The 12,643-nt window shown below is 33.7% G+C and overlaps 2 protein-coding genes across 3 annotated transcripts; both read right to left on the bottom strand.

Moving 5' to 3' along the window:
* Nucleotides 1-2,193: 2,193 nt before the first annotated feature.
* On the bottom strand, nt 2,194-9,629 carry ALY3 (DNA binding protein). The gene is made up of 21 exons (XM_088820547.1): nt 9,392-9,629; nt 8,156-8,279; nt 7,827-7,925; nt 7,626-7,688; nt 7,338-7,415; nt 7,064-7,250; nt 6,711-6,976; nt 6,364-6,628; nt 6,200-6,274; nt 5,538-5,815; nt 5,386-5,442; nt 4,896-5,207; nt 4,570-4,748; nt 4,211-4,493; nt 3,829-4,053; nt 3,499-3,660; nt 3,237-3,380; nt 2,903-3,124; nt 2,702-2,806; nt 2,512-2,604; nt 2,194-2,417 (listed from the first exon to the last, which is right to left on the bottom strand). The coding sequence occupies exons 2-21, from the start codon at nt 8,258-8,260 to the stop codon at nt 2,253-2,255; spliced, it is 3,363 nt and encodes a 1,120-aa protein (XP_088676673.1). The 5' UTR covers nt 8,261-8,279; nt 9,392-9,629; the 3' UTR covers nt 2,194-2,252.
* A 602-nt stretch (nt 9,630-10,231) lies between these two features.
* On the bottom strand, nt 10,232-12,493 carry LOC105974847 (protein ALWAYS EARLY 1-like). Of its 2 annotated transcripts, XR_001174346.2 has the most exons (7): nt 12,306-12,493; nt 11,958-12,081; nt 11,594-11,692; nt 11,367-11,429; nt 11,175-11,252; nt 10,938-11,022; nt 10,232-10,768 (listed from the first exon to the last, which is right to left on the bottom strand). XR_001174346.2 is itself a non-coding variant. In XM_013000007.2 (6 exons), exons 2-6 carry the CDS (start codon nt 12,060-12,062, stop codon nt 11,017-11,019), a joined length of 351 nt encoding a protein of 116 aa, XP_012855461.1. In that variant the 5' UTR covers nt 12,063-12,081; nt 12,306-12,484; the 3' UTR covers nt 10,797-11,016. The 2 variants fall into 2 exon arrangements, 1 of the variants encoding a protein (XP_012855461.1); XM_013000007.2 differs by lacking the exon at nt 10,232-10,768 and having other exon boundaries at nt 10,797-11,022; nt 12,306-12,484.
* Nucleotides 12,494-12,643: the final 150 nt, after the last annotated feature.

Below are 12,643 nucleotides of genomic sequence, written 5' to 3' on the forward strand. Positions count from 1 at the left end.
TATATTTGAGTGTTATAAAATATTAAAATACATATTTACAAATTTCAGCGATTTTTTGCAAAAACCGTATGCTATAATATACGATTTGTGATTTTGCTTGACTATTCAAAAATTAGTTAAATGATATTTTGATGATCCATTTTGACTGTTTATCAATAAACATCTTCTATAATATATATTTTGGTGAGCCGATTCGATAAAAGCTCGAACTCGAATTCGAATTTTTCAAGCTCGAGCTTTCTGAAGAGTCGAGTCCGAGCTCATTTTTAGTTGTTTGTGAGCTCGTGAGCTTATTTTATTTGTTTATTTATTTATATTTTTAAATATAATTAATATAAAATAAATAATAATTCATATAAATAATTAAATGGTTATTTTTTATTATAATTTATAATAATAAATTTCTAATAATATTAATAAAAAAAATACACAAAAAGGCTCAAGCTCGAGCTCGACAAGCCAACTCGCGTGAGCTCGAGCTTGCCAAAACAGTCAAGCTCGGCTCGTTTGTACCCCTAGTTTAGGTGTGGTGCGTTTTTTTTTCTTTCAGTGTATGTTTAGGTGGAGTGCGTGTTTTTATTTTGAGTGTCTGTTTTTGGGGTTTTGGTGTAGTGCGTTTTTTATTTTTTTATTTTGAGTGTGTGTTTTCGGTGTAGTGCATTTTTTAGTGTGTGTATACGGTGTAGTGCATTTTTTTTATTTAGTGTGTGTTTTTGGTGTAGTGCATTTTTTCTAGTGTGTGTTTATGGTGTAGTCCATTTTTTTAAGTGTGTGTTTTTGGTGTGGTGTGTTTTTTTTAATGTGTGTTTTTTGTATAGTGCGCTTTTTTTAGTGTGTGTTTTTGGTGTAGTGTGTTTTTTTTTGAGTGTGTGCTTATGGTGTAGTGTGTTTTTTTAAGTGTGTGTTTTTGGTGTATTGTATTTTTTTCTTAGTGTGTGTTTTTTGTGTAGTGTGTTTTTTATTTTTTTTATTCTGAGTGTGTGTTTATGGTGTAGTGCATTTTTTTTAAGGGTGTTTTTTGTGTAGTGTGTTTTTTTGAGTGTGGATTATGGTGTAGTGTGTTTTTTTTTTTGAGTGTGTGTTTATGGTGTAGTGCGTTTTTTTTAAGTGTGTTTTTTGTGTCTTGTGTTTTTTTTAGTGTCTGTTTTTGGTGTAGTGTGTTTTTTATTTTTTATTTTGAGTGTGTGTTTATGGTGTAGTGCGTTTTTTTTTAAGTGTGTGTTTTTAGTGTAATGTGTTTTTTTTAGTGTGTGTTTATGGTGTATTTTGTTTTTTTAGTGTGTGTTTACGGTGTAATGCGTGTTTTTTTCTAGTGTGTTTTTATGGTGTACTGCGTTTTTCTTTAACTGTATACAAATATTTTCTGTTTATTTGCAGAAAGTACCCCTGTAAAATGTCTAACTGCAGAATGAGTCCCTGTGACATAAATTATCACTCTAACACCCCTATAGTTTTAGTTAAGGACATTTCTCTCCCTAGCTCGAGTTCGTGTTGCGCACTCGCGGCTTGTGCGGTTGGTGGAGGAAATGTTGCGGAAAAGACAATAATACCCCTCTGAGAACACAAAATTACCCACAAATTACTCTCCTACCTCATCTCTCTTTTTGTTTTTTTTAATTAATTTATACATATTTAATATATATTTTTTACATTTTATTAAAAAAAATTAAAATAGAAAAACTGTAAAATGTAAATGAAAAAAATTATAAAACCAATATAGAAAAATAAAGAAATACATAACATTAATAAAATAAAAAAATAAATGTGTTAATTATTAAACGTGGCTATTAATCAAATTAATTATATATTTAAAAAAAATCCAAAATAAAGAAATAAATAATATTTATAATTAAATATACTTTATTAATTGCTAAAAAACCCCTAGGGGTATTTCTAATTAAAAATATAACATAAATTAAATAATAGTTAAAAAAAACTATATATCTTTCTAATTGCTAAAAGCACTTATCATTAACTTATTTCATCTCTCTCACAAATCAATATACAATCTGTTACGCATTCAATAAAAATTACAGTTTAAAACAAATATTACAGAGTTGAAAGAAAAAACTATCTGCTCAAGTTAAAAAGAATCTAATACATACATATATATATATATGTATATATATATATATATATATGAGAGCTGAACTAAACAGAGCAACTTTAATTATCTACATCTCAGACTCAGAAAAGGCAACATATATATATAGATATAAACCTAAAAGAAATCCTTACAGAGAGAGACTTGTTTAAGTAGGTATCAGTGCCAATATCTGGTTCTTGATTATGCCCACACACTTTTGTATTTCCGCATAAACCGGCATGTTTTGTGAACTTCGTGGCTGTAAACTCGTCACTGCAGAATCGAGTATTTGTGCCACGTCAGATGGTGGGAACTGCCTTTCTGTACACTTCTGCAATCATACCACAAAAAGAAAAGATCGATGATGTCATCGTAAGGAAAATACAAAAAAAAATGAATATAGTTGATTTCTTCCTATAATTCACCTGAATCATAAGCAAAGTCGATATGCATTTTGTGATCAGCTCCGAAGGAATTTGTGCGTCAATGTCGTTTGCGTTAGTTGATAATTTAGGTGTCTGTAATAATTTAAAAAAACATTAAATGAATAAATTGATCAGGATAAGATGAAGAACCATAAGCTCTAATTAAATAGTTGAAGGTAGAAGAACTTACGACAAGAGTGGAGGAATCATCCGAAAGAAGTTGGTCGTTTACATAATCTATAGCTTCTTCAATTTTCTCGATATTTCCCTCCCGATTCTTGAGTGATGATATCGCCTAATACAAATATGATAAAAAACTTAGCATAATGATTTGTATAGAGCGGAAGTGGATATTATCGAAGTAAAGGTCAAAAGTGTAATTTGTTAATACCTGTATAGCTGCATCCACCATTGTTTGGGCTTTTGTTCTTGAGCAATCCATGATTTCGTTCAAATTGGATCCCGTTTGTTGATTTTGACATGCGGAAGAACGGTTGAAAGAAGTCAAAGTTCCGGAAGGATCAGCAAGACTGGTCAACGGCCTATGCAATGTGAGTGGGTATTTTCCTTGATATGTGTTCCGTTCTCTCAAACAATGAAGAGCTGAAGAAACCTGCCAAAGAAAATCAGAAGTTGTGATCTAAATTTGAAAATCGAACAAAAAAATATGCACGTTTCAAAAACGAAAAAAAGAAAAGAAAAGAAAAAAGAACGAAGACTGGTACCTGTTCGTTGGCTTCATTCAATTGTATGAGAACTGCAGCGTATCGTTTTTTAAATGGCTCCGATTCCTTCAAAGGGCAGTCACCGTCTTTTTGATTCTCCAACACATCATCGTTCATTCGCCTCAACTCAAGAACAACAGCTTCCTGCATATATTGTAAATATTAACTAATAAAAAAAAGACTCCAATATACAAATACAAATAAAGCCCTGGGAAAAAAAGGAAAAAAAAGAAAATGTTTCCAACCCTGGAAACGAGGATACCTTTTTATCAAGAGCACGAGTCAACTCAGCAAGAGCTTGAATATCAGCTTCCTTCGCCTGAACCTGAGCCAGTGTACTAGGCTGAGAATACGATGCCTGCATGTAATTAGCAGTATCAGCCGCTCCAATCCTTGCTCGAGCATTAGCATTTGCTGAAGCAACCTGTTCGAAAGTATTCCGTTACTCCCGTTCTAAAATTAAGTTCCATAACAAAATAAATCGTGTGTTCCGATTTTTATTGCCTTTCCAAGATCAGTAAAAAAAAAATTCCATGAACATATAATGTAAATTATCATTTACTACGAAATAGGTAGGGGAGAGAAGTAATGCCTTTTTCTGGTTCAACAGAGTGGCGGGACCCCCTAAAGAAGACAGCTGATAAAGACCATCGGTGCTATCAAGATTGCCACCTGGCGAGAGTTTCATGAATTCTTTTGCTTGCTCGTTTATATTTAGTTCGTTGAAAGTCTCGTAAAACTTATCAACTCCAACTGTACGTCTCCCGAGTAATGCAGGCACATTCTCAAACGGATTTAATGGCATGCAGTCAATGTCCTGCCCAAAAAATAAAATTATTGCATAAAGCAAAGCAGCAAATACGAAAAAAAATCGAGTTACGTATGGCTAATCAAACATCGAAAAAAGTCCAATTATTTAGTTGATCAACCTTCACATGAAAAATTCAAGAAATGCAAGATAGGATTTAAATTACCATGACAAATTCAACACCTAGCTCAGGCCGGTCAAATTGAACCCGACACTTAGAGTGATCAACGGTTAGCACACTTCCATCATGAATCTCTCTCGTTTTTGGATGAATGGCAATTACACGCTGGCCCACAGATAAAGGCCTTGCTAGGTCAGTTGGTAGTCCTTCCCTAACACCTTCACGAAGCTCTGTGTAATGCTTTCTAACAGAATCTCGATACTGATTAAGCTTCTCCTTTTCTTCCTTCAAGAACTGCTCCGAAAATCTCCGTGGTTTACCAAGAGAACTGTTTTAAGGTAGCAGAAAAAAGTAAATAATCTGAATTATTAAAAAGATGAAGGCATATATATAATATATATTACCTTCTAATAACACCCCACTCCACACGAGTTAATCTCGGCACATGGCCCAATCCAACATGATTCAGATATTCGACAAACTCCCTTTTGGCGAACCATGGATAATCAATTGCACTGTAGAACCATTCGTAAATGCACCATCTTCTTAGACGCTGACTCAACAAACAATTGGATAGTTTTTCCTGTACGATATAACACGACAGTGCAAAGTAAAAATTTTGAAAGCATCGAATTTCTTGACTTGAATGAATAAGAGAGAGAGAGAGAGAGAGAGAGAGAGAGAGAGAGAGAGAGAGAGAGAGAGAGGGGGGGGGGGGGGGGGGCAAAACCTTGAATTTCAATGCTGCGTCGTTGAGAGAACCGAGAGGCAGATTGCTCTCGTCGTTTGAGATTTTGTCGGGAAATTTCAAATCTTTTCGAGCAACTGGGGTTTTTAGGTGCATCTTACGCCTACTTCGTACTTTAGTAGGTAAATTAACCTGGTTGGATACAGGAACCTGTACGGCTGATTGGGCTGAGTCACTCCCTTCCTTTTTCAGATCGGCACTTGAAGAATTTTCCGAAAGTTTAATCAATTTAGGTGAACTGGTATGGGATGACTTCTTATTCTTAGTCATTGGCTTCTTCCCTGTATCTCCAGCCTATAAGGAAAGCATCATTGTTATACAGTGAACCTTGTAATTTATATAGTATATCAACAAGGAAATAAAAGTTTTAACCAGTCTAAAAGAGAGATTATCCAACAGCTTCATTAAGAAAAGTCATAATGTTAACAAAAATGTTCTAAAAAACAACAATATGGAACCAAAAGTATCATACCTCAATCCCCGGAGATTCACTTAGATTAATGTCGGGATGAGCTTCAGATTTTTGAATCTGCAAATATATAATAGAGTAAAACCAACCATACCAAACGAGCAAATTCATAAATGATTATAAACAATGAAAGAGAAATTATAAGCCTTTCTCACCTTAGATACTTGAATCTTTTGTTTTTTTCTCGTTACTTTAGTGACAGGCTGATGGGAATCCTTGCTTTGTTCAGGTACAGAACCAATATCCAAAATCGAACCTTTTCCGGTTTTTGATTGTTTGGTGGAAGCAACTTCGGAACTAGAAAGTAGATGCCCTTTCATTCTCACTCCAAATGATCTACGTTTTTCTCTTGGAGGGTTTGGTGGGAGAGATTCTAAAGGCACAGATTCATCAACTTGGTCATCTGGTTCATCTTTAAACTGCACCCTCGACTCTGATAACGAGAAAAATAATTGAATCATGTGATAGTCAAAAAACTACTCATAATGGAGATGTAATGAGTGAGAAATCGATATCTAAATTGTTCCAATGATTAGACTCCATAATCAATGATAGAAATTCTTTTTTTCTCAATTGTCCTCAATAAAGCAAAATGTAAAACCATAACTATTATTGTAAAACAAAATACAGGAAAGATACGCAATATTTACAGTTTCTCAACCCTCGTCTCAACTTTACGTCATGTCCAACAGTACCAAAATAATTAGATGGGGGGAGTAATATACTGAATGCACAATTTCATCAACGGAAACATCTAAATATCTTTTTATCCAGCAATATAATTTTTTTTTAAATTCCAAAAGTACTGATAACATACCGTTTTCATTTTCTGTTGGCATCATCAATGACAAATCAGCCAGAGTTTGCAGGGCATCAAATTCTGAACCTTCATCTACAAAGATCAAGAATATATTTATCTCGGTAAAGTTCGCTAAAAAATACTAAATGTTTTCAAAGAAAAAGGGAAAATTTAAGCAATACCTCTTCCAAAAAGAACCTTTTTGCTCTTCTTTCTCTTGGTGTCATTAAACTTGCCTCTAACTGAACCCAACATTTGATCCTCTTCTGTTCCGCTACATTCTTCCTTAATGTCATCCAAGTTATCAACTTCGGTTTTTCTCCCTTCGATTTTTTTACCTTTCTGTCTTGTTGTACAAGTGCTAACAGATTCCATCGCATAAGGGTCAGCTTCTGTGCTTCCTTCCAAGTCTTCTTCGTCTGTGTTCAGCATTTCTGGTACAGAATGCTGCAAACCAATAGCAGTTTTCTATAAATTCGAGTTAAAAGAACAACTGTTTTACTAAATCGGGTTTTTTTAATGTAATTACCTTTCGTTGACCGTGCCTAAAAGGTGATGACATGACACTCTCAGCTCTTCTATTTGGGGTTCCAGAAACCTGCGGAGAACCGCCTCTTTGTGATGCCTCTGCCAAAGCTATGGCTATTTCATGAGCAACTTCATCATCATCGGCATTAGCCTTGAGTTTCAGGCCTTGCCTGTTTGGAGAAAAGTAATTTTCTCTATTGTCTTTTTCATACGAATATGAAACAGGGAACCTCGGTGTCCTTTTTCCAACAGGACGAGGTCGACTTCCTGAATAGAACTCCATACATCAAATAAAAAAAGAAAAAAAGAAATTATATATCCATTTTGAGGACGATTCTATGTTTTTTGACATACCGCCAGATCGTTTCTTTTTTAACAAAGAGAGACACCCGTAATTTGACATGATGGAAGGTGATTCTGAAATGAATTGCTCCTCTGATGCCTTAGGGGTAGTAGGCTGTACTTTTCCTCGGGCCCGCTTTTGAGGCTTTCTCGATGATCCTGCTCCATCATTGCTTTCTTGATCACTGTCACTTCGTGCCTGACAAAGCAAGAATTCAATTGATTGAACTTACAAAATTGAAATAAAATATCAGGAATATCGGAACTTGATTAAGAGTAGTCTCACCAGATTGCTGTAGTGATCAGTCATCATAGCAATCAAACCAGCCACAGAAGCACTTCCGTGTGGAAGAGATAAATACGCCTGAAATCAGAATAGGTGAAAAAATGTAAGTGAAAAACATAAAGTTGTAGTTGATAATGTGGATCTGTAGTCATTTAAATACGTTGTAAAATGACATCATCTTCAAATTTTAGACTTCTCATCAGTTTTGGTCTAAAACAGCCTTTATAGGTGAGGTAAGATTGACTGTAATCATTACTAGAGAAAACATAAAGCAAAATTCAAATGTACCCTGTTCATTGTGTAAAGGGCCTCCACCATATCCATAGTTCGATTTTTCACAGCGGTTGCAATCTGTCGACAACAATCCAAACAGATCAGCACATTAAGAAAAGTATGGCAATCGTTTTAAGGAAGATGATTTAGGAAACAAATCCAAGCAGTCATTTATGCAAATCTTAGTCAATGAATCCAGTGTAAATTTGGAGATACCTTTTTCCAATCTTTACCATTCTTGCGGTAAGTGTCGTAAAAACGAGTTAGCTCTTCCATGGTCCAACGAGGCCCAAGTTTGTCAGACAACTTTCTTTTCTGCATTTTCAACAAGAAGATAAATTAATAGTCATTTGATGCACAGATGCACTAGGTTTATGAAACAACCATACATGGAAATTTTTTTTTTCTTTTCAGTGGACTGGATATTCTCAGCCCATATCACATATCAACACTACCATTACTGTCAATAGTAGTGTAGCTCGAGCAAGGAGTGAGTTCTGAAATGAAATTGAAACGGGAAAAAGAACAGTTCACCAAAAGCTTACCTTGTTATTGCTTCTTTTAGCACCATCTCCATCTTTGCTAGGAGATAATTCCGGGATTGAAGAATAGCGCTTATTCACACTTCTAGACTTTCTTGGTGGCCCCATTATCAGCTAAGCAAAGAACCTAAACACAAATAGCAAAGAAAATCAGAAAATGTTTACAACCATATGGTAGAGATTTTTCTTCTTACAATAGGTACATATATTCTCAAAAAAAGAATCGTTTTAAATTTCCTTAAAAAAAGGATCTCAGCTCACGTCCTTCGGATAGTTTTTCCAAAGGAGGGAGTAAGAAAATCAGAAAACAAAAAAAAATGTTAATAAGAGCAGATTAGAGAAATTTCTTAAAAGCTATTTATTGAACCATGGGTACTTATAACCCCAGAAAAGAATCTTTTTAATTTTCCTCTAAAACAATATCCGAGCTCACGTCCTTCAAATAGTTTACTAAAAGGGGACGAGTAAAAAGGCGCCAAATAAGCTCATAATCAGAAATGTAAACATTTTTTACAGCCAAAGAAGAGCAGAAAAATTAACAGACTGACATATATATTTTAAATTTAAATATTTATGTATATTTATTATATGTGGTAAAATCATTAGACTGTCACCCAAAATACCAAACTTTAAATCAAAGGAGAAAAATCTGTACAATTGACACAGAGAAATTAAAAGCGAAAACAGATCAACCAAGATTTAAATTAACATCGAAATCAAAAACACCGGCGGTTTAGGTTCGAAAAAAATTCCACCACATTTATACACATGCGACATCTTCGCGACTCCGCCCAACCCACGTAGAGTTCATTAAAAAAACAAAGCAGCTAAAAGACTCCAAAAAAATTCAAAATTAAACACACCAAGCAGCTAGAAGACTCTTCAAATTTCAAAAATAAAAAAAAAACCCTTCAAAACTCAAATCGGCGATCTCTACAACTTTCCAGAAAAATCACGAGGGAAAAAAATGAAATCAGCAAGTAACTAACCGAATTCACTCAGATTTCAAAACGAGAACGCAAATTCGCAGCCAGAAAAAAAAAAAGAAAAAAAAAAGAAAAAGGAAATTAGAGAAACACCATTGATCAACGATAATCAGCTAAACCCACTGGAAAATAAATCAAAAATCAATTCCTCTAAACCCTAACCACACAGAACTCGAATTCAAAAAGAAACTCAAAAACGAAATTGAAAACGAAAAGATCAGTAAAAAAACGCCTTTGTTTAATTCCTCTTTACCTTGTCGATTACAATCAAATTCACAGCATTGGAGGAAAAGCAGCAGATTTGAAATTCACGAATAATTGTTGGCGAAGGAGATGAGATTACGAATTTTCTCAGATAGAGTGAGACTTTAGAGAGAGAAAGGGGAGTGTTTTAGAGAGAGAAAGGTGGGAGGAAGAATGAAATTTTATTTTCATTTTAATTTATTTTCTGTGTGTGTGTGTGTGTGTGTGTGGGGGGGGGTAATAACCGCGAAACTCTACTCTTTGTATTTGTATTTGTTCATAAATTTGTTTTTTGCTAAGGGTTGTTTAATTGCATATCTAGTCCCTAAAGTATTTCATATTTCTACCTTTTCCCTACTCCAATTTTGAATTCACCCCTTTTTGGTCTTAACCTGAGTCTGGATGGTAGAAATTCAAAAGTTTCTTTTTTCGTTTTAACTTTTATTTCCTATAAATTTAAAATATTTTCATAATTTTATTCTGATATCTTGAAAAATAAAAACATAATTATAATTAATTTATACTTTTTTACAATTATTTTAATGAAAATTATTATTTATATTTTTTTAATTTTAGAAAAATAAATTTTTCGTATTTTCTTTCGATTCCATTTCTTTGTCAACTTTAAGATTAAAATAAAGATTAAGGTGATTTTAAGAATTCTTTTAATTATTCCAAATACCAAATCGAGTATTTGAGATAGCATTGTTCAATTTGATGCTCGACCTGAAATCTTGCTCGAATACGATCGTTCGTGTTACTAAGAAAATATAATAAAACTATTTAATTGTTATTCCACATTTTCTTTTGCTAAATATATTATTTGTTCCAAGTACCAAAGTTCAGTAGATTGAGAAGAAACAAAAACATTTATTAAGGATTTAGGTACATATAAATAAAATATTCTTCTACTTTTGTACATATCTCCATTATATACCCTATTGTACATTTACTAAAGAAACTCTCTCGCAAACCGTACGAAAAATGTGAACTGAATGCGACGAGATCGAACTAGAAAGTGTTCATCGAAATTTAATTTCTTTTTGTTCCCACCACATTTAATAATTCTTCGACTAATTCCAAAATATATAATATAATAAATATTTACCATAACCCTTATTTTGAATTATCATGATTCCCCTACTTCCATCAACAAAGGGTTTTAGGGTTTTGACCAAAGAAGGAGGAACACCAGAATCTGATTCAGATTCAGATTCCGAGACCGATTTGATTTGCATTTCAAACAATTTACCATTGATATACGGCTCATTGTACATAGTTTCAATTCGGGGGAATTTTTACGGTAGGGTTTTTTACCAACCAACGATCCATTTTTCGTTCGATTAAACACAGTTTCGTCATCTTCAATCTTCATCCACCTCAAAAACTGCAAATCAGAACTCGTTCCCCGTAAATTAGTTGATAATGAAGTGAAATAATTAATTTCACTAGCTTTTCAAAGTATATTGTCCGAGCAGTAAAATAAAGTAGATTAAATGGAAAATAAAATAAATAAATAAATTAATAAACGAATGATCAAAGATGTTCGTTCGCACCACTACCATGGTCCAGAAAAGAATCTGGAAAAAGCTAAAGCTATGCATATTAAAGATTGCCCTCTTAGCCACTGTCGCTTTATGCCTGAAAAATCAACAGTAACTTTACATAATTACACGAACATTCCGAAATCCGAAAATAAACTGTATTTTTCTATGTTTCGACGATTTTATTTTATTTTTTTCAATTTCTTTTTTCGGTTAGATGGCAGCTTGTTTGGTTAAGGATAGACTCACCGAATTTCTGTAGTGATCAGCCATCATAGAAATCAACGCAGCTGCAGACGTAGCTACGCGTGGAAGAGATAAATACGCCTGAAATCAAAGACCCGAAAATACAAGTGAAAAAGATTAAAGTAGTATTAAGATGTACAATTATACGTTTAAAAATGAAAAAGTGGGGTAAAGATTGACTGTAATCGGATATACCCTGTTCATTGTGTAAAGGGCTTCCACCATTTCCAAAGATCGATTTCTTACAGCATCGGCAACCTGTGGATTGCAATCCAAACCGATGTTTTTTCGTGATTTTATTGTTAATAACTAAATTTATCCTTACGAATCAGATTTCTAAGGAAGGTAAATTTAGGAAACGAATTCAAGCAGTCAACTATGCCAATCTTGGTTAAACGAATCGAGTGTAAATTCGAACATACCTTTTCCCAATCTTTACCGTTCTTGTAGTAAGAGTTGTAATAACGAGTTAGCTCTTTCACGGTCCACTTAGGCCCAAGTTTGTCAGCCAAATTTCTTCTCTGCGTTTTAAAGAAGAAAAAAACGAAATGTTTTTTTTTGTTTAAACAAGAATTAAGGCTACAAGTATCGTTAAAATCACGATTCGGATATCTCGTGAAAAAACTATCCAAGGAAATTTCGGAAAGACACTTCTATTTATCAACATTACATGTATAAAAAACGAAATCGGAAATAATAGCTTCAACGAAAAGAAGAGAGAGAAGTGACGTCTGAATCGAACTGGAAACACGAAAAATAACAGTTCACCGAAAGGCGAAAACTAACCCTGCTGATGCTTCTTTGAGCACCATCTCCAGCTTTGGTAAGAGATAATTTAGGGATCGAAGAACAGCGGTTATTCACACTTCTACACTTTCTTGGGAGCACCATTATCTGCTAAACTATGAACCTAAACACAAATAGCAAATTATTAACACTTATTAGGTATCAATCACATTAAACCCTAACCATTGATCCATTGATCAACAGTAAATCAGCTAAACCCAATAGAAAATAAATCACGAATCAATACCTTTAAACCCTAACCATACAAAACTCGAATTCAAAATGAAAAACTCAAAAACATAATTGAAAACAAGAGATCAGTGAAATTACGCATTTTTTCGTTTTTACCTTGTCGATGAATTGAAAATTCACAGTATCGGAAAAGCTTCAGATTCCAAATTGGTGAATAATTAATTGTTGGCGAAAGAGATGAGATTACGAATTCTCGGAGATAGAAGTGAGATTTTAGAGAGAGAAAAGGGAGTGTTTTAGAGAGAGAAATGCGGGTGGAATTATGAAATTTGTTTGTTTTTGCTAAGGGTTGTTTAATTGCATTCTCAGTCCCTGAAGTATTTGATATTTGTACTTTCCCCCACTCTAATTTTGAAATCACGTGTTATTGGTATCAAACTCTTGGAGTTTGGATTTTTAGATCCAACAATGAAGAAAGGGTTTTAGGGTTTTGA

This window comes from Erythranthe guttata, chromosome 7, assembly GCF_056151865.1.
Source record: "Erythranthe guttata isolate IM_541 chromosome 7, IM_541, whole genome shotgun sequence".
NCBI lineage: Eukaryota > Viridiplantae > Streptophyta > Magnoliopsida > Lamiales > Phrymaceae > Erythranthe > Erythranthe guttata.

What these genes read in the sequence shown, in the direction of transcription:
- ALY3 (XM_088820547.1), bottom strand. Translation starts at nt 8,260, where the DNA reads ATGGGGCCACCAAGAAAGTCTAGAAGTGTGAATAAGCGCTATTCTTCA. An exon ending in AAAAAAGAAACGATCTGGCG is followed by an intron (nt 6,977 to 7,063) that starts GTATGTCAAAAA and finishes AGTTCTATTCAG; the next exon opens with GAAGTCGACCTCGTCCTGTT. An exon ending in GTGAATCTCCGGGGATTGAG is followed by an intron (nt 5,208 to 5,385) that starts GTATGATACTTT and finishes CTTTCCTTATAG; the next exon opens with GCTGGAGATACAGGGAAGAA.
- LOC105974847 (XM_013000007.2), bottom strand. Translation starts at nt 12,062, where the DNA reads ATGGTGCTCCCAAGAAAGTGTAGAAGTGTGAATAACCGCTGTTCTTCG. An exon ending in CTCAAAGAAGCATCAGCAGG is followed by an intron (nt 11,693 to 11,957) that starts GTTAGTTTTCGC and finishes TTTAAAACGCAG; the next exon opens with AGAAGAAATTTGGCTGACAA. An exon ending in ACGGTAAAGATTGGGAAAAG is followed by an intron (nt 11,430 to 11,593) that starts GTATGTTCGAAT and finishes TGCAATCCACAG; the next exon opens with GTTGCCGATGCTGTAAGAAA.